Source organism: Lepidochelys kempii, chromosome 6 (assembly GCF_965140285.1).
Source record: "Lepidochelys kempii isolate rLepKem1 chromosome 6, rLepKem1.hap1, whole genome shotgun sequence".
Classification (NCBI taxonomy): domain Eukaryota; kingdom Metazoa; phylum Chordata; order Testudines; family Cheloniidae; genus Lepidochelys; species Lepidochelys kempii.
Window position 1 is genome coordinate 86,962,543 of NC_136385.1, and position 17,624 is coordinate 86,980,166.

Genomic DNA, 17,624 nt, shown 5'->3' on the forward strand with positions numbered 1-17,624 from the left:
TTCCCCTTTATTAACATGCAGCTTTGCAAAAAATACTAGTAAATCTGATATGAAACTCAGATACTTTTTGGTTTTAAAAAACAAACAAACTGGGATAAGGTCTAAAAACCATCTTGGCCTTATGAAAAATAGTAAATGACAGATCAGCCACCGAAGCATGCAATTTGCTGACCTTTTCCTGGCTGCTGATATAGCAATAATAATTAGTTTTAATAGGTAAGTAAAATAAAAGACACTGCTAAGGGTTCAGAAGGGTCTTTTAAGCCTACTTAAGACCAAATTAAGGTCCCATGTTGGAACTGGATCTCTCAAAGGGATACATATGTTAGACAACCCCTTGATAAATCCTGTATTGTGCACAGTACAATCTACCATCAAAGTATGATAGGCTGAAAGACCCACCAGGGAATAGAAGCTGTAATTTGTGAATCAGATTTTCCTTGCATCCAAAAAACAAACTTAGTCCAGCTCAAATAATGTGTGTTTGTACACTGTTTTCTGGAATTGAGCAATACATTTGGCACCAATGAGGAACAGGATTGTCCAAGATTAGGCAAATTCCAATAGCCCAGGCCATTAGATGGAGAGATTGAGGGTCCAGATGAGGGATCCTGCTCTGTTGCTGCAACAATATGTCTTGAGACGGACACCTGTAGTCTCCATTCTATGGGCCATGTACCACTGCTGTCTTGATCAAGCTGGGGCTATCAGGGTTATTCTTGCCCTGGTGAAAATACCTCAAGACACTTTCTGAATAAACTGAAATAGGGGAGGGGAAGCATACAGAAGGCCCTTTTTCAAATACAATAGGAAAGCGTCTGAGATGGACTGATTTTTGATCAAGAGCAGGAAGGACAGAGACCATGCTTTTTGTTGAACCGTGTTGCAAACTGGTCTATACCAGTCCAATCCCATCTGGAGAAAACGTGTACCACTTGATCCTTCAGAAAACGCTCTTTCATCTGACAACTGTCCCTTCTGAGATGATCTGCCAACACATTGCTAAATGCAGGACTACTGGATAGATCTTATAAAGAATGTATCAATCCCATAAGTTGACTGCCTCTGCACATAATAGGGAAGAATGAGTGCCTCCTTGCTTGATGACATAATACGTAGCAGTTGTATTGTCCTTTATTACCTGAACACCCTTTTCCTTTATATGAGGAAGAAAAGATAAGAGAGCCAAACAAATGGCTCATAATTCCAAAACATTTATAAGCAGCTCTTTTGTTGAGACATCCAGTGGTCTCTGGATAAAATGACCCAGGTGAGGTCCCCATCCCTTGTTGGATGATCAGAGGTTATCATGACAGATGCTGAAGGGAGATTGAACAAGACACTTAACATTTGATCTGCCTGCCAACAAATTTAGAATGTTTTGAGGCATGGTGAAAAACATCTGAAAACTATCCAGAGTAGGTTTGTAAACTTGAGACATCCAAAGCTGCGTTGATGTCATTGTGAGGCATACAAATTGAGTAGATAAGTGACTGCTGTCATGAGACCTCCCCCCCCAGATTCAAAAAGAAAATCACTTTTGGGGATCAACAGAATCAGATCTTTGAAACCAATCACTCTGTCTTCCAGAAGGAAAGTTCTTCCTGCTGCTGAGTCCAATATAGAGCTGATTAAATGGAGTTTGGGCAGAGATATGACTGTTGAGAAACAATCCCAAGTCCGTAAGAAGGGAGGTTATAAACTTGATGGGAAGTAGGAGATTCTCACGTGAAGATTTTAGCAGCCATCGCCCAAATATAATTAACAAAGAGACCCTGTTGTATGCACTGCTACTACAGAAAGGCACTTTGTAAGCACTCTTGGCATTTTAGAAAGCCCAAATGTTGTACGACTTTGTACTGAAAATGTCTGTTCCACTACAAAACAAAGGTGCTTCCAGTGACTTGGGCAGATAGAAATATGCATCCTTGAAATCAAGAGTTGTGAAATAATCCTTAACTGAAAGCAAGGGAATTATGGAAGCTAGGGTTAGCAATCAAAACTGGAACTTCTGAATGAACCTATTATTTCAATGTTCTTAAATCTAAAATCGGCTAGAAACTCCCATTTTTTCTTCTGTACAAGGAAGTATCTTCAATAAAACCCTTAATCCCACAGATCAGTATCTTCCCGACAGCGCCTATGAGAAGCAGTTTCTGAATTTCTGATAGAAAAACCTTTTTGTGAGAAAGTTCCCTGAAAAGGGAAGGGTAGAGAGAATAGAAAGGGGGTACATTTTCTAATTGTATTACGCAGCCCTTTTCTATAAGATCTAGTACCCATTTGTCCAATGTAATAACTCTCCAGTTATCAATGAAATGAGCTAGCCTTTCTTTAAACAAAGGAAGGGACATATCCCCACTAGTTGGTCCATAACTTTCAGTCCTATCAAATCTGGAGCCTTGTTGTCAAAGATATATAAGAAAATAATATTCTTCTTAAAGTCTTGATTGGAATAATTTCTTTTTATGTTGAGACTTCAGTGAAGATGTAGTCTGATGCTGATATCTTTGAACTGAAAAATAAGATTAGGACCGAGGGCATGTCTACATTACAAAATTAAGTTAATTTACATTAAATTGACCTATAGCCACCACTGTAATTTGATTTGTACATGTCCACACTATGCGCATCCTTACTAGCAACACTTGCATCAATGCAGGGAGCCGTGCACCACGGGTAGCTATCCCACCGTGCAACTCACCCCTACCATTTTTAAACTTTAGCTCCAAGATTCTTCATTTTCAGTTGTTTTGTATCTATTACATTCTGACAGTGTATTAATGGATTTCTGAATACACACTTCTGAGCTATTTTGGCCTGGGACTCCTTGGTTTACAGAGTGTAGGTACTTTCCCTAGTAACTTTGAGATGGCTGCCTGCATGGAGCCATGCTATAAGCAATGTGTTTGCCCTTGGTGTGTGAACACAGAACTTCTTTGGAAAGCAGGGTCTGTGGGGGCTGCACGTGCACCATGTCTCCTCCTCCCCCACCCCCCTTCATACTTGAATACTCTGTCACTGTTTTAAGACTCCAAAGTGGTGGGGAAGGAGGGTGGGCTCTGTAAATCCATGCAGGCATTCATGGTGATAATTCACTGATAGAACAGAAGGCTAGGAATCCAACTACCTGGATTCTATTCCAACTCTGCCTACTTGTGACCTCAGACAAGTTACTTAGAGCTTGATTTTGCCATCCTTACAATGAACAGAGCCTTACTCCAGAAGTGACTTCATTGGGACTCCCTGCAAAGTGACAAGGCACTACTCAGTGAGAGGTTTCAGAGTAGCAGCCGTGTTAGTCTGTATTCGCAGAAAGAAAAGGCCTACTAGTGGCACCTTAGAGACCAACCAATTTATTTGAGCATAAGCTTTCGTGAGCTACAGTTCACTTAATTGGATGCATTCAGTGGAAAATACAGTGACTGTATTTTCCACTGAATGCATCCGATGAAGTGAGCTGTAGCTCACGAAAGCTTATGCTCAAATAAATTGGTTAGTCTCTAAGGTGCCACTAGTAGGCCTTTTCTTTTTACTCAGTGAGAGTTAGTGTGGCAGGATCTGGGTTTCTAAGATTCTAGGCACACACAACTTCTCTTGAGTTCAAGTGGTGGTGTGGATGCTCAGCACTTCTGACAGTCAAAACATGTTTGAGCCATAGTTTCCCCAGCAGCAAAATGGGGATGATACTTATCCACTTCTGAGTCCATTACAATCTTGTGGGCTTTTAACTACTGAAATTCTTGGTTGAATATTTTAAAGTTTCTCTCTGGGAGCAATTGGTTCAGTTTGCTAATCTCCTAACCAGGCTTCAAATTCTTCTGCTGGAGTCTTATCCTTTCAGCAGGTGTGCTAAGCTCAATGCCAGGCCAAGGGAGAGCAGGGACATTAAAGTAGAATGCCTATTTAATTTTATTTTTCTCTTTTAAATAAGCTGTTACTCTCTCTCTGTTCCAGTTCTATCACAGAGAAAGTGAAAACAATCATGCCTTTTGCATTAGTTCTTCCTTGGCTAAATGTTTGCAACAGACCAGTTTAGCTAGGATTGGGGTGGACAGGCAAACATGATTCCCCTGGTCTTGGGGAAAGGGCTGCTCCCCCCCCCCTGATTTTCTGTGACCTCTCTCTTCACCCCTTAAGTGGTCACTCCCCCATCCCCATCCTTAGAAGGCTACATGCCGCTCTCGGAGGAAGTTGGCTTCCACTGATTCATCCACAGATGAGCTAAGCACTACAAAAGCAGAAAAAGTAACTTGGGATGGCAATTTGCTGTGTGTGCCTGCAGCTACATTAAGGACCACCACCACAACAGGGAGGGAAGGTGTGTGCAGCTTCCAGAGAACCTCCACTCTGCTTTATCTGGAGCCACAGATGCACATTTGCAGTGTGTATAGATGGTATAGGGAAAAACTACATGATTCCAGATCTACCCACTGCTCTTCTCTGTGTCATGCTATTCGTGGCTCATGTGGTATATCCCCAGCTTGAAAAATAGTGCTTTAAAAACTCCTTCCTAGTTTATGCCAGTGTTTAAAGTCACCAACCCAGTTCAATTTTAAAAGTATATATTTAATTTCAAACTTAAGAAAAAAATGAAACCATTAACAAACAAAGATTTCAAGACTGTTTTAAAGATTTTGGCTAACTAAACATTACAAAGTTTTACATTAAGAGAATAAAAAGCTGATCATTAGGGTATCTTACAGTTCTACCTATATTTTCAAGGCATTTGCTTCAACAACTTGGTGTAGAATAGAATACAAGAGATGGGATAAGACTGCTGGAAATATTTAAGAATAATTTAAGATTCTTATGCTATTAAGGTATATTTTCATCAGAGCCAAATCTTGCTGTTCTCACACAAGCAGCTTACCACTTGAAATCACTGGGACCATGGACTGCGTAAGGATGGCAGACTACAGTAACTTCAGAAGCTCAGAATACTTTGAAAAATGTATCATTTTATTTGTACACTTAGAAAGTTGTACATAGAAACTTATAATACAGTCCTGCAAGTTACCTGTTGCTAAAAGAACTGCCAGCGAGAGGAGAGGGTATTATTTTATCAACTGATCATCAGGAAGTTAGAGGAATAAACAAAACAGGAGAAAAATTAAAAAAAGTTAAGGAACTCTTATTCCCCCCACATACAAATTTTTATAAATACAAAACAAATTCACAAATTACTTTGAATGCTAAATAAATATCTACTTTATAAACTCAGACTGAATACCTCCAGCCAGCACTGGTACAGTACTTTAAAGGATATGCAATTGTACTCATTCATGTGTAGTGTTGAAAAGGTGTACTCAGAGTTTCAGACATTTACACAGTTTCTTCAACTGTGCTACAGTAGAAGATTTTGTCTGAGTTGACAAAGTCCTCGCAATACCACAGCTCCTAGAAAATCTAGAGGATAAAACAAGGTCATATGGCGCAGAAAAAAATATTTCTGGAAGATATTTGGACACATGAATGTCTTAAAAATGTACAAAACCTCTGTAAACCAGTACTGTATCCAATACATCTATCAAAGTTATTAGACACTGAATAAAACTGTAGCAAAGGTAATCTTTCCTACATTCTCCTGAGTGCTTAATATTAAATTGAGAATATAGTGCAGGCCACACTTCAAGGTGGTTAAACTGGTGTTATTGCTTTATACAGATATGATGACTGCATGATTTAATGTTTCATTTTCATGAATATAAAGGTTCCCTCAAAAAAATCCTTTGGAAGGAAGAGGTTAAATTCGTGACTTCTTTGCAGCCGGAGCAGCGTGGTCCACATTACCAGATGCAATAGGGAGTCCAAGCTTTTGAGCCTGAACGTGGAAAAAAGCCTGAAGTCTAATTCCAGCTTTTGCTTCACTTGTATTACGAGGGTTGTACTCAAAGCAGTTCGAAAACATCAGTTCAATGTCTTCAATGAATTCAGCTGGTAAATAAAAATTAAAGAAATGAGTTTAGTGCATTTGCCAGGTCACCACAGATAATCGTATGAGTAAAGCATACTGTTACGGCACTACAGAATTCAGTAGGATGATGCCCTTTGTAAAGACAGTTGCTAAAGAGATCTTCACCTATAAATGGGGTGAATTTAGTGTGTATGTATAGAGTCAGATTAACAACCCTACAGTTCGAGTCCTCTGTCTCCAATAATGGAAAGGGAAGTTTTCTGATATATCCCATCAATGTGCCACAACCCTATTCAACAGGTACCATCTCTAAGGCTTGAGGAGGTAATTGAAACTCCATGACCATTCACGTTAGTTACATTTCACTTACACCTACATTAGTAGTACAACTACTAACACAATCACTACACTGAAAAAAGTGGTTCATACATTCCTAAGAATGCTTTTTCGAAGAAATACCAGTTTTCAAATCCTCCCATCCCAGCTCTGCTTAAGGGATAAGACCTCTAATTGTAAAGAACAGATCACAGGATTAATTACTTCAGTAAACAGTACTTACATGCTAATTTGTATTCACATTTATTCACTTTTTCACGGATTATATTTAAGGCAATAGGTTTTTTGATAATATCGTAGTAGTCTGGTACCTGCAAAAAAGTGTTCACTTTATTTTATTTACTATTTTATTATGTAAAAATATACATAAATGTATTTAATTCATAATAATTATGTGTTAAAATATACACAGAAAGTCACAAATTTACTTGGACTTTCTACTGTTGCAGCAGAAAGACTTAATGGGCCCTTTATTGACCACCGGAATTTACTGAAATTCAGCTATTAATTTTTTGACCTAATTTTAAAGTTGTTCAAGCAAGAGACCACAAAATATAAAACGAATCAATAATGCATTCAGAGAAGTTAAATAAATTAGGCAAAGAACCCCAAGCATAAATATCTGATGGAGAAAAATTTAAGAAAAAAAGAAGTGGTTTAATTTATAAGCTTTACATTTATGTTAGAGCTGTTCAAACTTAAGATGCAAAAATAATTTATATTACGTAATATTACGTATTGTACAATGCTATTATCCTATACTGAAATCGGCTTCCAAGGGAGATTTTAAAAATCTCCAATGATGGGGATTCGACAAGCAGCTTGGACAAACACTAGTCAGGGATGGTCTACTTAATCCTGCTTCAGTGCTGGGGACCTTCTGAGGTCCCTTCCAGCCCTACATTTCTATGGTTCTAAGGTGTCTCCAGACTCTTTTCATTTTGTTGTAGTACTTACTTTTATAATATTACAAGCTCCTTGATGCTGAGGGATGGCTGTTTTCACTCTATTACTCCTCACATATGTGAACTATTTTGTTCCTTGAAATGCCAGTTAGGCCTGTTTGAAGGGTTGGAGACACTGCAGATTTCTATGTGGCATAAAGGATAGACCAGGGGGTCGCAAGGGTATTACATGGGGGCTCACAAGCTGTCAGCCTCCACTCTAATCCCCACTTTGCCTCCAGCATTTATAACGGTGTTAAATATATTTGAAAGTGTTTTTAATTTATAAGGGGGAGTTGCTCTCAGAGGCTTGCTGTGTGAAAGAGGTCACCAGTACAAAAGTTTGAGAACCACTGGGATTGTCTGGTATCTGCATACAGTCTATGAGAGAGCAGCTGCTCAGTCAATCACTCAGAGTTAGTCAAAATAAGAGATGCATACATGATTAAAGCGAAAGGAAGGAGGATTCTTAAACCCAGACACTGATCATTTGGCTCACAAACCTTGAATTCTGTGCAAGCACACATTCCAAGGTCCACCCCCAAATCAGACTAGAAGACATTTTTAAATGCTGTCTTGTTTGTGGGACAATTTGAATCCCAAATTTGATTGACAAGAAAACCCAGAAACATACATATATATTTTAAGCCAGATATAATTTGGCTATGGGCTCTCTTCTGAACATACATCTTGGGGTGCAACTTGCTAGCGAATTTGCAGGAGGGATCAGCAGTGAAGAAGGTAAAAATCATCCATTCCTTGGCATTTACAAAGAGTGATCATTAAGTACATCCAGGATTTGTAAATACAGGTCAGCACACTGACAGGCAGCAAGTAATTAAATTCCTCTGTTCTGGCACGACAGAATTAAAAGTGTAATCAGCAGTGGATTTTTCTTTTTCAAATCATAAAAGGGACTTGTTTTCTAGTGCTTTGCTTAATCTAGTTTGCATGTATCTGCAATGGAGCTCCTACCACTTTCTTCTGAAGGTCAAGATTAATACAGCTCCCCAATTGGAAGTTTTTCCTCAAATTCAGCCAGAGATTTTATTTTAATCCCATTACTCCAAGATATGGCCCTCTCTACTTGTTCCTGATCTAAGTAACTCCTCTCTCTTTGATGTTTATACCCTTCATTCATGTGTGTAGACTGTTATAATGTCCACGCCAACCCCCTTCTCTATGAAGATAGAGATTTTTCCCCCACTTTAATCTTATCACTCCTTCCAGCTGCCTAATAATTCCTGTTGTTGTCAGTTTCAAGTCTCAAGTTTTTGTGTAAAAAGTTGGTCAGAAATGAACAGAAATTTCAGATCTAGTCATACCAGAGCAACCCCCATGCACAGGGAGCAGCTTCAATGTGATTGATGAGAACAGGCATTCTGTGATGCTAGTATACCCCTTCCATTCTTCTGTATTCAGAAACTATTGGGAATGAAATTTCTGAGCTAATTGTCACTCTACTGCACAATCATTCAGACAGCATGGTTAACAGTAAGTTACTCCTATGACATGGTTCTGTTTCAATGTCCCCTGCTTTGAAAATGTTTTAGCACTCAAATCACATCAGGAAGCAAAATCCAGTGACAATTCTAGTTCAGTTGACTTTTTAATAAGCTGTCAAGTCTTACCTTTGGCAATATAGTGCAGATTTTCAAAAACTTTGCTACACTTGGACATTTTCTTATTGAATTATTTCAGGTCTTAAAACCCTCAGGACCAGATTGTAGCAAAAAAGTGTGGCTGCCCTCTGAGATTGGTGGGCGGAACCAGGAAGACCATGCTCACCATGCCGGAAGCAGAGGGGCAGGAGAGGAACAGAAAGTATAAAAAGCCGGCCCTGTAGGTCAGCTGGGCAGCAGCTGCCAAAGAAGACGGATGTATTCTCCTCACTGCTGATGCAGGAGCCCGCAGAAGACTTCAGCTACCTTGAGGACTTGCCTGAGCTACCAGAGGGGCCTGACCTGACCAACGGTGAGGCGCTGCTGGGTTTGCCAGTGGTGGTGTACCCTGAGGAAACCCACTCACCTCGCCAAGGTACCAAACCTGGGAAGAGTAGGAAGTAGCCCAGGGAAACTAGACAACCGTCTGGTAGAGTGCTGGCCTGATACAAGGTCAGCATGTTGCGGGCGGATCCCCACTGACCCAGTGGCAGACCACTCTTCTACTGTTAGGGCCCTGGGCTGGGACACAGTGGAGTCGGGTGGACCTGCATTTCCCTACCCACTGCCATCCCAACCCTGGGGTGACAGCATCCGCACTTTCGGCCAGAAGGCCAGTGTGAGTCTACTTTCCGCTGAGCTAGCCCCCTAGACTGTGTAGAGCACTCACCTCTTGCCAGCCCCAGGCTCCTAGACTCTTACCTGCTGTACCCTGCTTGAGGGTTGGAGCTCTAGACTGTTGGGTGCCTCACCCTGCCTAAGGGCCTGGGCCCCTGACTGTTCACTGTTCCACCCCACCTGTGGGTTTGAGCCCTAGAGATAGTCAATTTCCCTCTTATGCAGAGTGCCGTTCCAGGTGCGTGACAGCAAAGAGGCATGGCCACTCTTGGAGATTCACAGCCACGCACACCTACCTGCCAATACAGGTATATTAGGACTTTCACAGTAACTTGTCAAATTGGGAAATCTCAGTTCCTGACATCAAAGACTCAAGTTACATAGCAAGAGTTCTCTGAATCTTACTCAGTGGTATTCCCTTCTAGGGCTATTCAGTGAATCAGAATCTGATAATAAACATCATACCAAAATGTTGCCACAATATACATCCACCCCAGTTACCTGGACTTTGGAAACAAGTTTCATGAAAGGCCAGCTGTCATCATGTCGTACCAGTTCCACAACAAGTTGTTCAAAAGCTGACAGTTCATGGACTCCACCCTGACGACCCGAACTCCTCCTGTTCAATGAGGTGTGAGGAGATGAATCTGAAAAATAGATCACAAAACTACTGACAAAAAGAAAGAAAATGGCACACCAATATTAAGTATTTAATAAAACATGAAAACACTGGACGTGTAACATGCCAACAAGAGCTAATGGGATGTAGGGGACGGGAAGGTAGAAGATCAGATAGGGCTCTCTTGCAGTTTGGTCCGTTCAGCAAAGGGGTGGAGGACTTCTCCCGACCCCACCCCTGTAGTGTTTTAAATGCAGGTGTACTAGTAGCACTTCTGCTAAGCTTTATTTTGCCCAGCTACCCAATCCTGTGGGCCTTATTCACAGCAAGTGGGGTAGATTTGAAAAGCTAAATTTGGCAGACAAGGAGGCAGGAACTCTATGGATTTTACTGCTTAATTTCTCCTTCCAGAGTATAAAGAAAGCAGATGGGGCTCTGCTTCACTTCTTTGGATGTGTGGCTCATATGGGCAATAATAGATGGAAGCATTTGGGTTCTCTTTCTCACACTACTCACTCACTTTTGGAGTCAATTTATGTGTCAATTTACAGCTAAATATCATAGTTTGTTTACAGAACCTTAATTATCAATGTCAAATCATAGAAATGTAAGGCTGGAAGGAACCTTGAGACATCATTTAGTGCACCCCTATGCTGAGTTAGGACCAGTTACATCTGCACCATCCCGGACAGGTGTTTGTCTCACCCGTCCTTAAAAACCTCCAATGATGGGGAGTCTACGACCTCCCTGGGAACCGAATTCCAGTACTTAACTAAGGATTTCTTAATATCTAACCTAAATCTCCCTTGCTGCAGATTAAACCCATTACTTGTACTACCTTCAGTGGATATGGAGAGCAAATGTGCACCCTCCTCTTTGTAACAGCCCTTAACATATTTAAAGCCTTCTGTTCCCCTTCAGTCTTCTTTTCTCAAGACTAAATATATCCAACTTTTAAAAATCTTTCCTCATAGGTCAGGTTTTCTGAATCTTTTATCATTTTATGTTGCTCTCCTCTGGACTCTCCCACTTTGTCCACATCTTTCCTAAAGCCTGGCACCAAACTTGTACAGCTGAGGCCTCACCAATGCTGAGTAGAGTGGAACGATAACATCCCATATCTTATGTATGATACTCCCGTTAATACACCCGAGACTGATATTGGCCTTCCCCCCACCCCCTAAAACACAGCAGCATCACCATTCAATTAGTGATTCACTATTACTCCCCAGATCCTATTCAGCAGTACTACTGCCTAGCCCAGTCTCCATTTTGTAGTTGTACATTGATTTTTCTTTCCTAAGTGCTGTACTTGTCTTTATTGAATTTCATCTTGTTGATTTCACACCAGTTTTCCAATTTGTCAGGGTCGCTTTGAATTCTAATCCTGTCCTCCAAAGCACTTGAAATACCTCCCAGTTTGGTGTCATCTCTAAACTTTATAAGCATGCTCTCCATTCTATTATCCAAGTCAGTGAAAATAGAACTGACCCCTGTGGGACTCTACTAGATACATCTTCCCAGTTTGACAGTGAACTATTGGCACTGTATATAAAGAGTAGCTCTTTCAACCAGTTGTGCACCTCCCTTAAAGTAATTTCATCTAGACCACATTTCTCTAATTAGTTATGAGAATGACATGTCGGGACTGTGTCAAAATCTTTACTAAAATCAATACAAGTCATATCTACTGCTTGTCCCCGAGTCCCCTATCCAGGAGGCCAGTAACCCCGTCAAATAAGGAAATTGGGTTTTGACATGACTTGTTCTTCACAAATCCATGCTGGCTATTTCTGATCACCTATTATCCTCTACATGCTTACAATCTGATTGTTTAATAATTTGTTCCAGTATTTTTCCAGGTATCAAAATTAGGCTGACTAGTCTATAACTCCCCTCTGTGTTTACCCTTTTAAAAACATAAATACTGTCTTGGCCCTTTTCAAGTCCTCTGGGACCTCAGTTCTCATCCACGAGTTCTCAAAGAAACTGCAAATGGTTCCAACTAGTTCATTAAGTAACCTAGGGTAAACTCCATCAGGCCCTGATGACTTGAATAAATATTATGTAGCCTGCTCCTTCCTTGTTCTGGCTTGTGTTCCTTCTCCCTTGTTGTTAATATTAAATTGTGTTAAGCATCAGGCCACAACAACTTTTTTTTTTTTTTTTATTAAAGAAGACTGACGCAAAATAGGCATTTAACACCTCAGTGTTCTTGCCATTATTAGCTCTGTTTGCCCACTATGTAGAGGACCTCCACACTCTTGTCTTTTTCTTGCTCATGACTTATTTATTGAACCAATTCTTATTGCCTTTTATGTTCCTTGCTAGATGTAACTCATTTTGTGCCTTACCCTTTCTGATTTTGTCCCTACATACTTGTATTATTTTGTATTCCTTAGGAATTTGTCCACGTTTCCAAGTTTTATAGGATGCATTTTTCAGTTTCAGGTCATTGAAGAGCTCTTCATGAAGCCATACTGGCCTCTTACTATTCTTATCTTTCTTTTGCATGGGGATAGTTTGATGTTGTGCCTTTAATATTGTCTAAGAAACTGCCAGCTCTCATGAACTCCCTTTTCCCTTAGATTGTCTTCCTATGGGACCATACCTACCAGTTCTCAGAATTGGTTAAAGTCTGCTTTTTTTTAAGTCCATTGTCCTTATTCTGCTGCTTTCACTCCAGAGTGGAATATACATAGGTACCAGGTCTCAAAGGACAAAAGGTTAATTACAGTAACTGGGGGTTCTTAGAGACATGTGGTCCCTATCTATATTCCAGTATGCACTCTCCTTCCCCTCTGCTGTATCTGGAGTCGAATTCTTGTACACTGCATCCATTGGGCCACACAAGTGCCCTTGCTTTCCTGGTGCTTTCAACCAAAGGCATAAATGGCAGAGTGGACTGACTGCCTCTCCAGTTCCTTCTCTACCATAAATCCAGTAGAGATCCAAAGAAGAGCGGAAGGAGGGAGGGTGAGTAGTGGAATACGGATAGGAATCACAAAACCTCCAGTTACTATAAGTAACAGTTTCTTCTTTGAGACCTGGTCCCTACGTGTATTCCACTATGGGTGGCTGACAAGCAGTACTTAAGTAGGAGGGTAGGGGGGGACAAATGGCAGAGCTGTTTGGAGAACCACTGTCCCAAAGAATGAATCAGCAGAGGAGTTCTGCACTAGAACATAATGATGTGCAAACATATGTATGGAACTCCACATAGCTGATCTGCAAATGTAAAGAAATGGGTACTTCCTGAAGTGATGCCATTGAATTTGCTTGTGCTCTTGCAGAATGAGCCCTCAACCCATGAGGAGGAGGAAGATGCAGCAGCTGGTAGCAAAGCAGGATACAACCCAAGATCCACTTAAGAGGATATAGCTTAACCCAGTGGTTCTCAACCTGTTTACCATTGTGGGCCACATCCAATACTACCTATATGGCCCTGAGGATGTCACATGGGCTGCAACACTGTGCTGATTGGGGCGCAAATGGCCCACAGGCCGAGAACCACTTAATCTCAGACTCATTCTGCTGTAGAGAGAAACAAACAAAACAATCTACGTGATTTTCTAATTGGTTTTGTCCTTTGCAGGTAGAAGGCAAGAGTGCATCATATGGTAAGGGAGTGAAGTCTCCTCTCCAGACACATGTTTCAGGGAGAGAGTGGGGACACAGGTAAGTCTATTTATCATTTCTTGTGAAACGCCAGAACTACTTTGGGGGTGAATTTTAGGGAGTCATAAAGAGACTTTGTCCTTATGGAATATACTGTATGGCACATCTGCCATTAGAGCTCCCAGCTCACCCATGCTTCTGGCTGAGGTGATATCAATGGCAGTCGAATTTCTTATGGCTAAGTGAGACACAGAAACTAATGGTTCTAAGGGAGGCTTAATGAGTACTGCAAGTACAAGATTTTAGTCCCAGCGTGGAGTAGATTTCCTTACTGGTGGGAAACTTGTAATTAAGCTTTTTAAGAATTTGGTAGTCGAAGAGTGAAAACTGAATAACCACCAGAGGGTAGATAGCATGCACTGATTGCTACCAGGTAGACTCGAATAGAACTTAAGGGAAAGCTCAGCTGTGGTGGGAGAAAGAAGATAGTCCAAAAGGACAGGGGAGCTGATCTTGCCCCTCCCACCCCCCGTTTGTTGATGTAAAAGACAGTTGTCATGTCTGACATTATCAGAAAATGATGGGACTGGAGGAGTTGGAGAAAAATCTTGCAAGCTTCTCAGGCTGCCTGGCATTCCAGAATGTTCATGTGCATCCTGGTTCTCAAGATGTCCAATTGCCCTGCACAATGTGGTTGTCCCTGTGGGCTCTCCAGCTAGAGAGACGTGTCTATAAATGATCACCTTGTCTGGCAAGGATGGTAGGAAGGGGATGCCCATACATACCTGATAGGGATCTGTCATAAATATAAAGGGAAGGGTAAACCCCTTTGAAATCCCTCCTGGCCAGGGGAAAGCTCCTCTCACCTGTAAAGGGTTAAGAAGCTAAAGGTAACCTCGCTGGCACCTGACCAAAATGACCAATGAGGAGACAAGATACTTTCAAAAGCTGGGAGGAGGGAGAGAAACAAAGGGTCTGTGTCTGTCTGTCTATATGCTGGTTTTCTGCCGGGGATAGACCAGGAATGGAGTCTTAGAACTTTTAGTAAGTAATCTAGCTAGGTATGTGTTAGATTATGATTTCTTTAAATGGCTGAGAAAAGAATTGTGCTGAATAGAATAACTATTTCTGTCTGTGTATCTTTTTTGTAACTTAAGGTTTTGCTTAGAGGGGTTCTCTATGTTTTCGAATCTAATTACCCTGTAAGATATCTACCATCCTGATTTTACAGGGGGGATTTCTTTATTTCTATTTCCTTCTATTTTTATTAAAAGTCTTCTTGTAAGAAAACTGAATGCTTTTTCATTGTTCTCAGATCCAAGGGTTTCTATGCAAATTGGTGAGGCTTTTTATCCAACATTTCCCAGGAAAGGGGGGGTGCAAGTGTTGGGAGGATTGTTCATTGTTCTTAAGATCCAAGGGTTTGGGTCTGTAGTCACCTAGGCAAATTGGTGAGGCTTTTTACCAAACCTTGTTCAGGAAGTGGGGTGCAAGGTTTTGGGAAGTATTTTGGGGGGAAAGACGCATCCAAACAGCTCTTCCCCAGTAACCAGTATTAGTTTGGTGGTGGTAGCGGCCAATCCAAGGACAACGGGTGGAATATTTTGTACCTTGGGGAAGTTTTGACCTAAGCTGGTAAAGATAAGCTTAGGAGGTTTTTCATGCAGGTCCCCACATCTGTACCCTAGAGTTCAGAGTGGGGGAGGAACCTTGACAGGATCCTTCCACCATATCAGGGAAGATGTTAATTTGGAAAGAATTGTTACCATGGTATTCATGCTGTGTTTGGTTAGTGAATGTCTGGGGCCACGCCTGAAGGCCATATCGGTAGAGTGTGACAAATGGGATTGTGACTGTGGCAGACCAGGTGCCAGCTCATGCCAGAGCCCCAGGCCAATTCACTTGTGTATTCGTATAGATCAAAGATAAATGTATAAGAGTGTATTTGATGTTTAAAGTTCATGAAAACTAGTGGGATGTTACTTGCATTGTTTTCACTTATTTGTGTCCTATTATAATGTAGTAGCAAACATTTACATTGTGTATACCCCTGCAACTAAGTAACCTATCAAATGAGAAAGGAGCCTTGTAGAATGTAAATGAAAAGTGCTCATTTCAAAGTAAGTGGTCTGTGTGTGTGATGACTGAAGGTCAAAGGACCAAAATGGATTCCTCGCTCTCCGTCAAAGGAAGAGCCCACATAGGTAGTAACACTCTCAGCTTGTTTTCTGTGTGAAGAAGCTATAAGTAAAGATTCAAGGAAAGATCCTGTATCTCTGGACTATTTGGACTTTTACAGAGAAGTGCGCCAGAAGAAAAAGAGCCCTAAAGACAATCTGGGTATTCTGAGAAGACTTTTGGGAAACTAGCAATTTATTACATATTGCCACCATTTGGGATTACAAACTGACTCCTTGTGCATATATTTTACCTGCTTTAACCTCCCAATAACTCTCACTTCCTTTTCTTAGTTAAGAAGTCTTGTTATTTTACTATAGAATTGGCGGCCAGCTTTGTCTTTAGTGAAAGATGTAGTGTTCTAACTGATCTGGGGTAAGTGATTGGTCTCTTGGGACTGGAAGCAACATAGATCTGATGTGATTTTTGGTATAAGTAATCATTTTATCACAAAGTCCAGTTTGTCTGGATGGCAAGATAGACTGGAGAGTCTAAGGGAAAAAATGGTTACCCACCCTTTTGTAACTGTTGTTCTTTGAGATGTGTTGTTCATGTCCATTCCATTGTAGGTGTGCTTACGCACCAACGGAGACTTTTAACGGTACCCGTAGGGCCGTCTATCGTGCCCTCTGGAGTGCCGTGCTCATGGCACAGTGTGCCCTCTCGGTTCCTTCTTGCAAACAACTCTGACAGAGAGGCAGGAGGGTGGGTAATGGAATGGACACGAACACCACATCTCGAAGAACAACAGTTACCAAAAGGTGGTTAACTGTTTTTTCTTCGAGTGCTTGCTCATGTCGATTCCATTGTAGGTGACTCACAAGCAGAATCCATGCAGAGGGTCGCGAAATAGACTTCCTGCAGCACTGACCTGGGATTGCACCACCAATCCAGAGACCAGAGGACGTGGCTCAGCACCGTGACCACTCGGTCCGGGGGCGCCTGCTGGGAACGTAGACTGAGGACAGCCACGCTTGCAGGGGCCTCAGATGCAGCTGGGTGTGGCTTACCACGTAGGTGCATGTGGCCAGTCGCAGGCACGTGTGGGTCACGGTAGGCGGTTGGCTCTGTTTGTGGGCAATCAAGACTGACATGACTTGAAAACGCACTTTTGGCGGGAAGGCCCTGGCCCGCATGGAGTTGTGAACCGCTCTGATGAATTCTATACGTTAAACCGGTGTTAATGTGGATTTTTCTGTGTTTATTAGGAAACCCAGATCGCTGCAGGTGGAGCGCACCAGAACAAGGCTCCTCTGGACCTGCCCTTGATGAGCCAGTTGTCAAGATACAGGAAGATCTGGACCCCTCGATGCCTCAGGTAAGCCGCCGCACATTTCGTGAACACCCTGGGGCCCAAGAACAAGCCAAAGGGCAGTGCCATAAACATGGTACTATGAAACGCAGGAAATGTCTGTGCCAAGGAAGATAAAAGACGCTTACTTTCATGTCTAAGTCAAGAATGGCGTACCAGTGCCCTGGATCCAGGGAAGGGATGATGGAGGCCAGGGATACCATGTGGAACTTCAACTTCGTGAGAGACTTGTTGAGGCCCCACAGGTCCAGGATGGGTCTGAGCCCCGCTTTTGCCTTTGGGCTTAGGAAGTAGCAGGAGTAGAATCCTCTTCCTTGCATATCCCAAGGAACCTCCTCCACAGCCCCACAGACATAGGAGGTTCTTGACCTCCTGAACGAGGAGTTGCTTGTGAGAAGGGTCCCTAAAGAGGGACGGGGGA

General features: G+C 41.8%; 2 protein-coding genes across 23 annotated transcripts in view; one reads left to right on the forward strand and one right to left on the reverse strand.

Annotated features, from left to right (window-relative positions):
- Positions 1 to 17,624, forward strand: part of LOC144930664 (uncharacterized) — a 35,753-nt gene that overhangs the window by 17,364 nt on the left and 765 nt on the right. For 3 of the 15 annotated variants that reach the window (XM_078853353.1, XM_078853351.1, XM_078853357.1), the window contains 5 exons: positions 5,714 to 5,940; positions 8,899 to 9,171; positions 13,691 to 13,773; positions 16,461 to 16,652; positions 17,100 to 17,209. In XM_078853353.1, coding sequence (XP_078709479.1) covers positions 13,746 to 13,773; positions 16,461 to 16,652; positions 17,100 to 17,209 — 330 coding nt within the window. In that variant the 5' untranslated portion in view covers positions 5,714 to 5,940; positions 8,899 to 9,171; positions 13,691 to 13,745. Of the gene's footprint in view, positions 1 to 5,713; positions 5,941 to 8,898; positions 9,172 to 13,690; positions 16,909 to 17,099; positions 17,210 to 17,624 lie in introns of all 15 variants that reach the window. The other 12 variants (XR_013635968.1, XR_013635972.1, XR_013635971.1 and 9 more) reach the window with 9 other exon arrangements.
- The window catches only part of BAZ1A (bromodomain adjacent to zinc finger domain 1A), a 115,961-nt gene continuing 103,278 nt past the window's right edge, over positions 4,942 to 17,624 (reverse strand). For 6 of the 8 annotated variants that reach the window (XM_073349002.2, XM_073349005.2, XM_073349004.2 and 3 more), the window contains 3 exons: positions 9,978 to 10,123; positions 6,477 to 6,564; positions 4,942 to 5,937 (listed from right to left, as the gene is read on the reverse strand). In XM_073349002.2, coding sequence (XP_073205103.2) covers positions 5,747 to 5,937; positions 6,477 to 6,564; positions 9,978 to 10,123 — 425 coding nt within the window. In that variant the 3' untranslated portion in view covers positions 4,942 to 5,746. Of the gene's footprint in view, positions 5,938 to 6,476; positions 6,565 to 9,977; positions 10,124 to 17,624 lie in introns of those variants that run through there. The other 2 variants (XM_073349006.2, XM_073349007.2) reach the window with 2 other exon arrangements.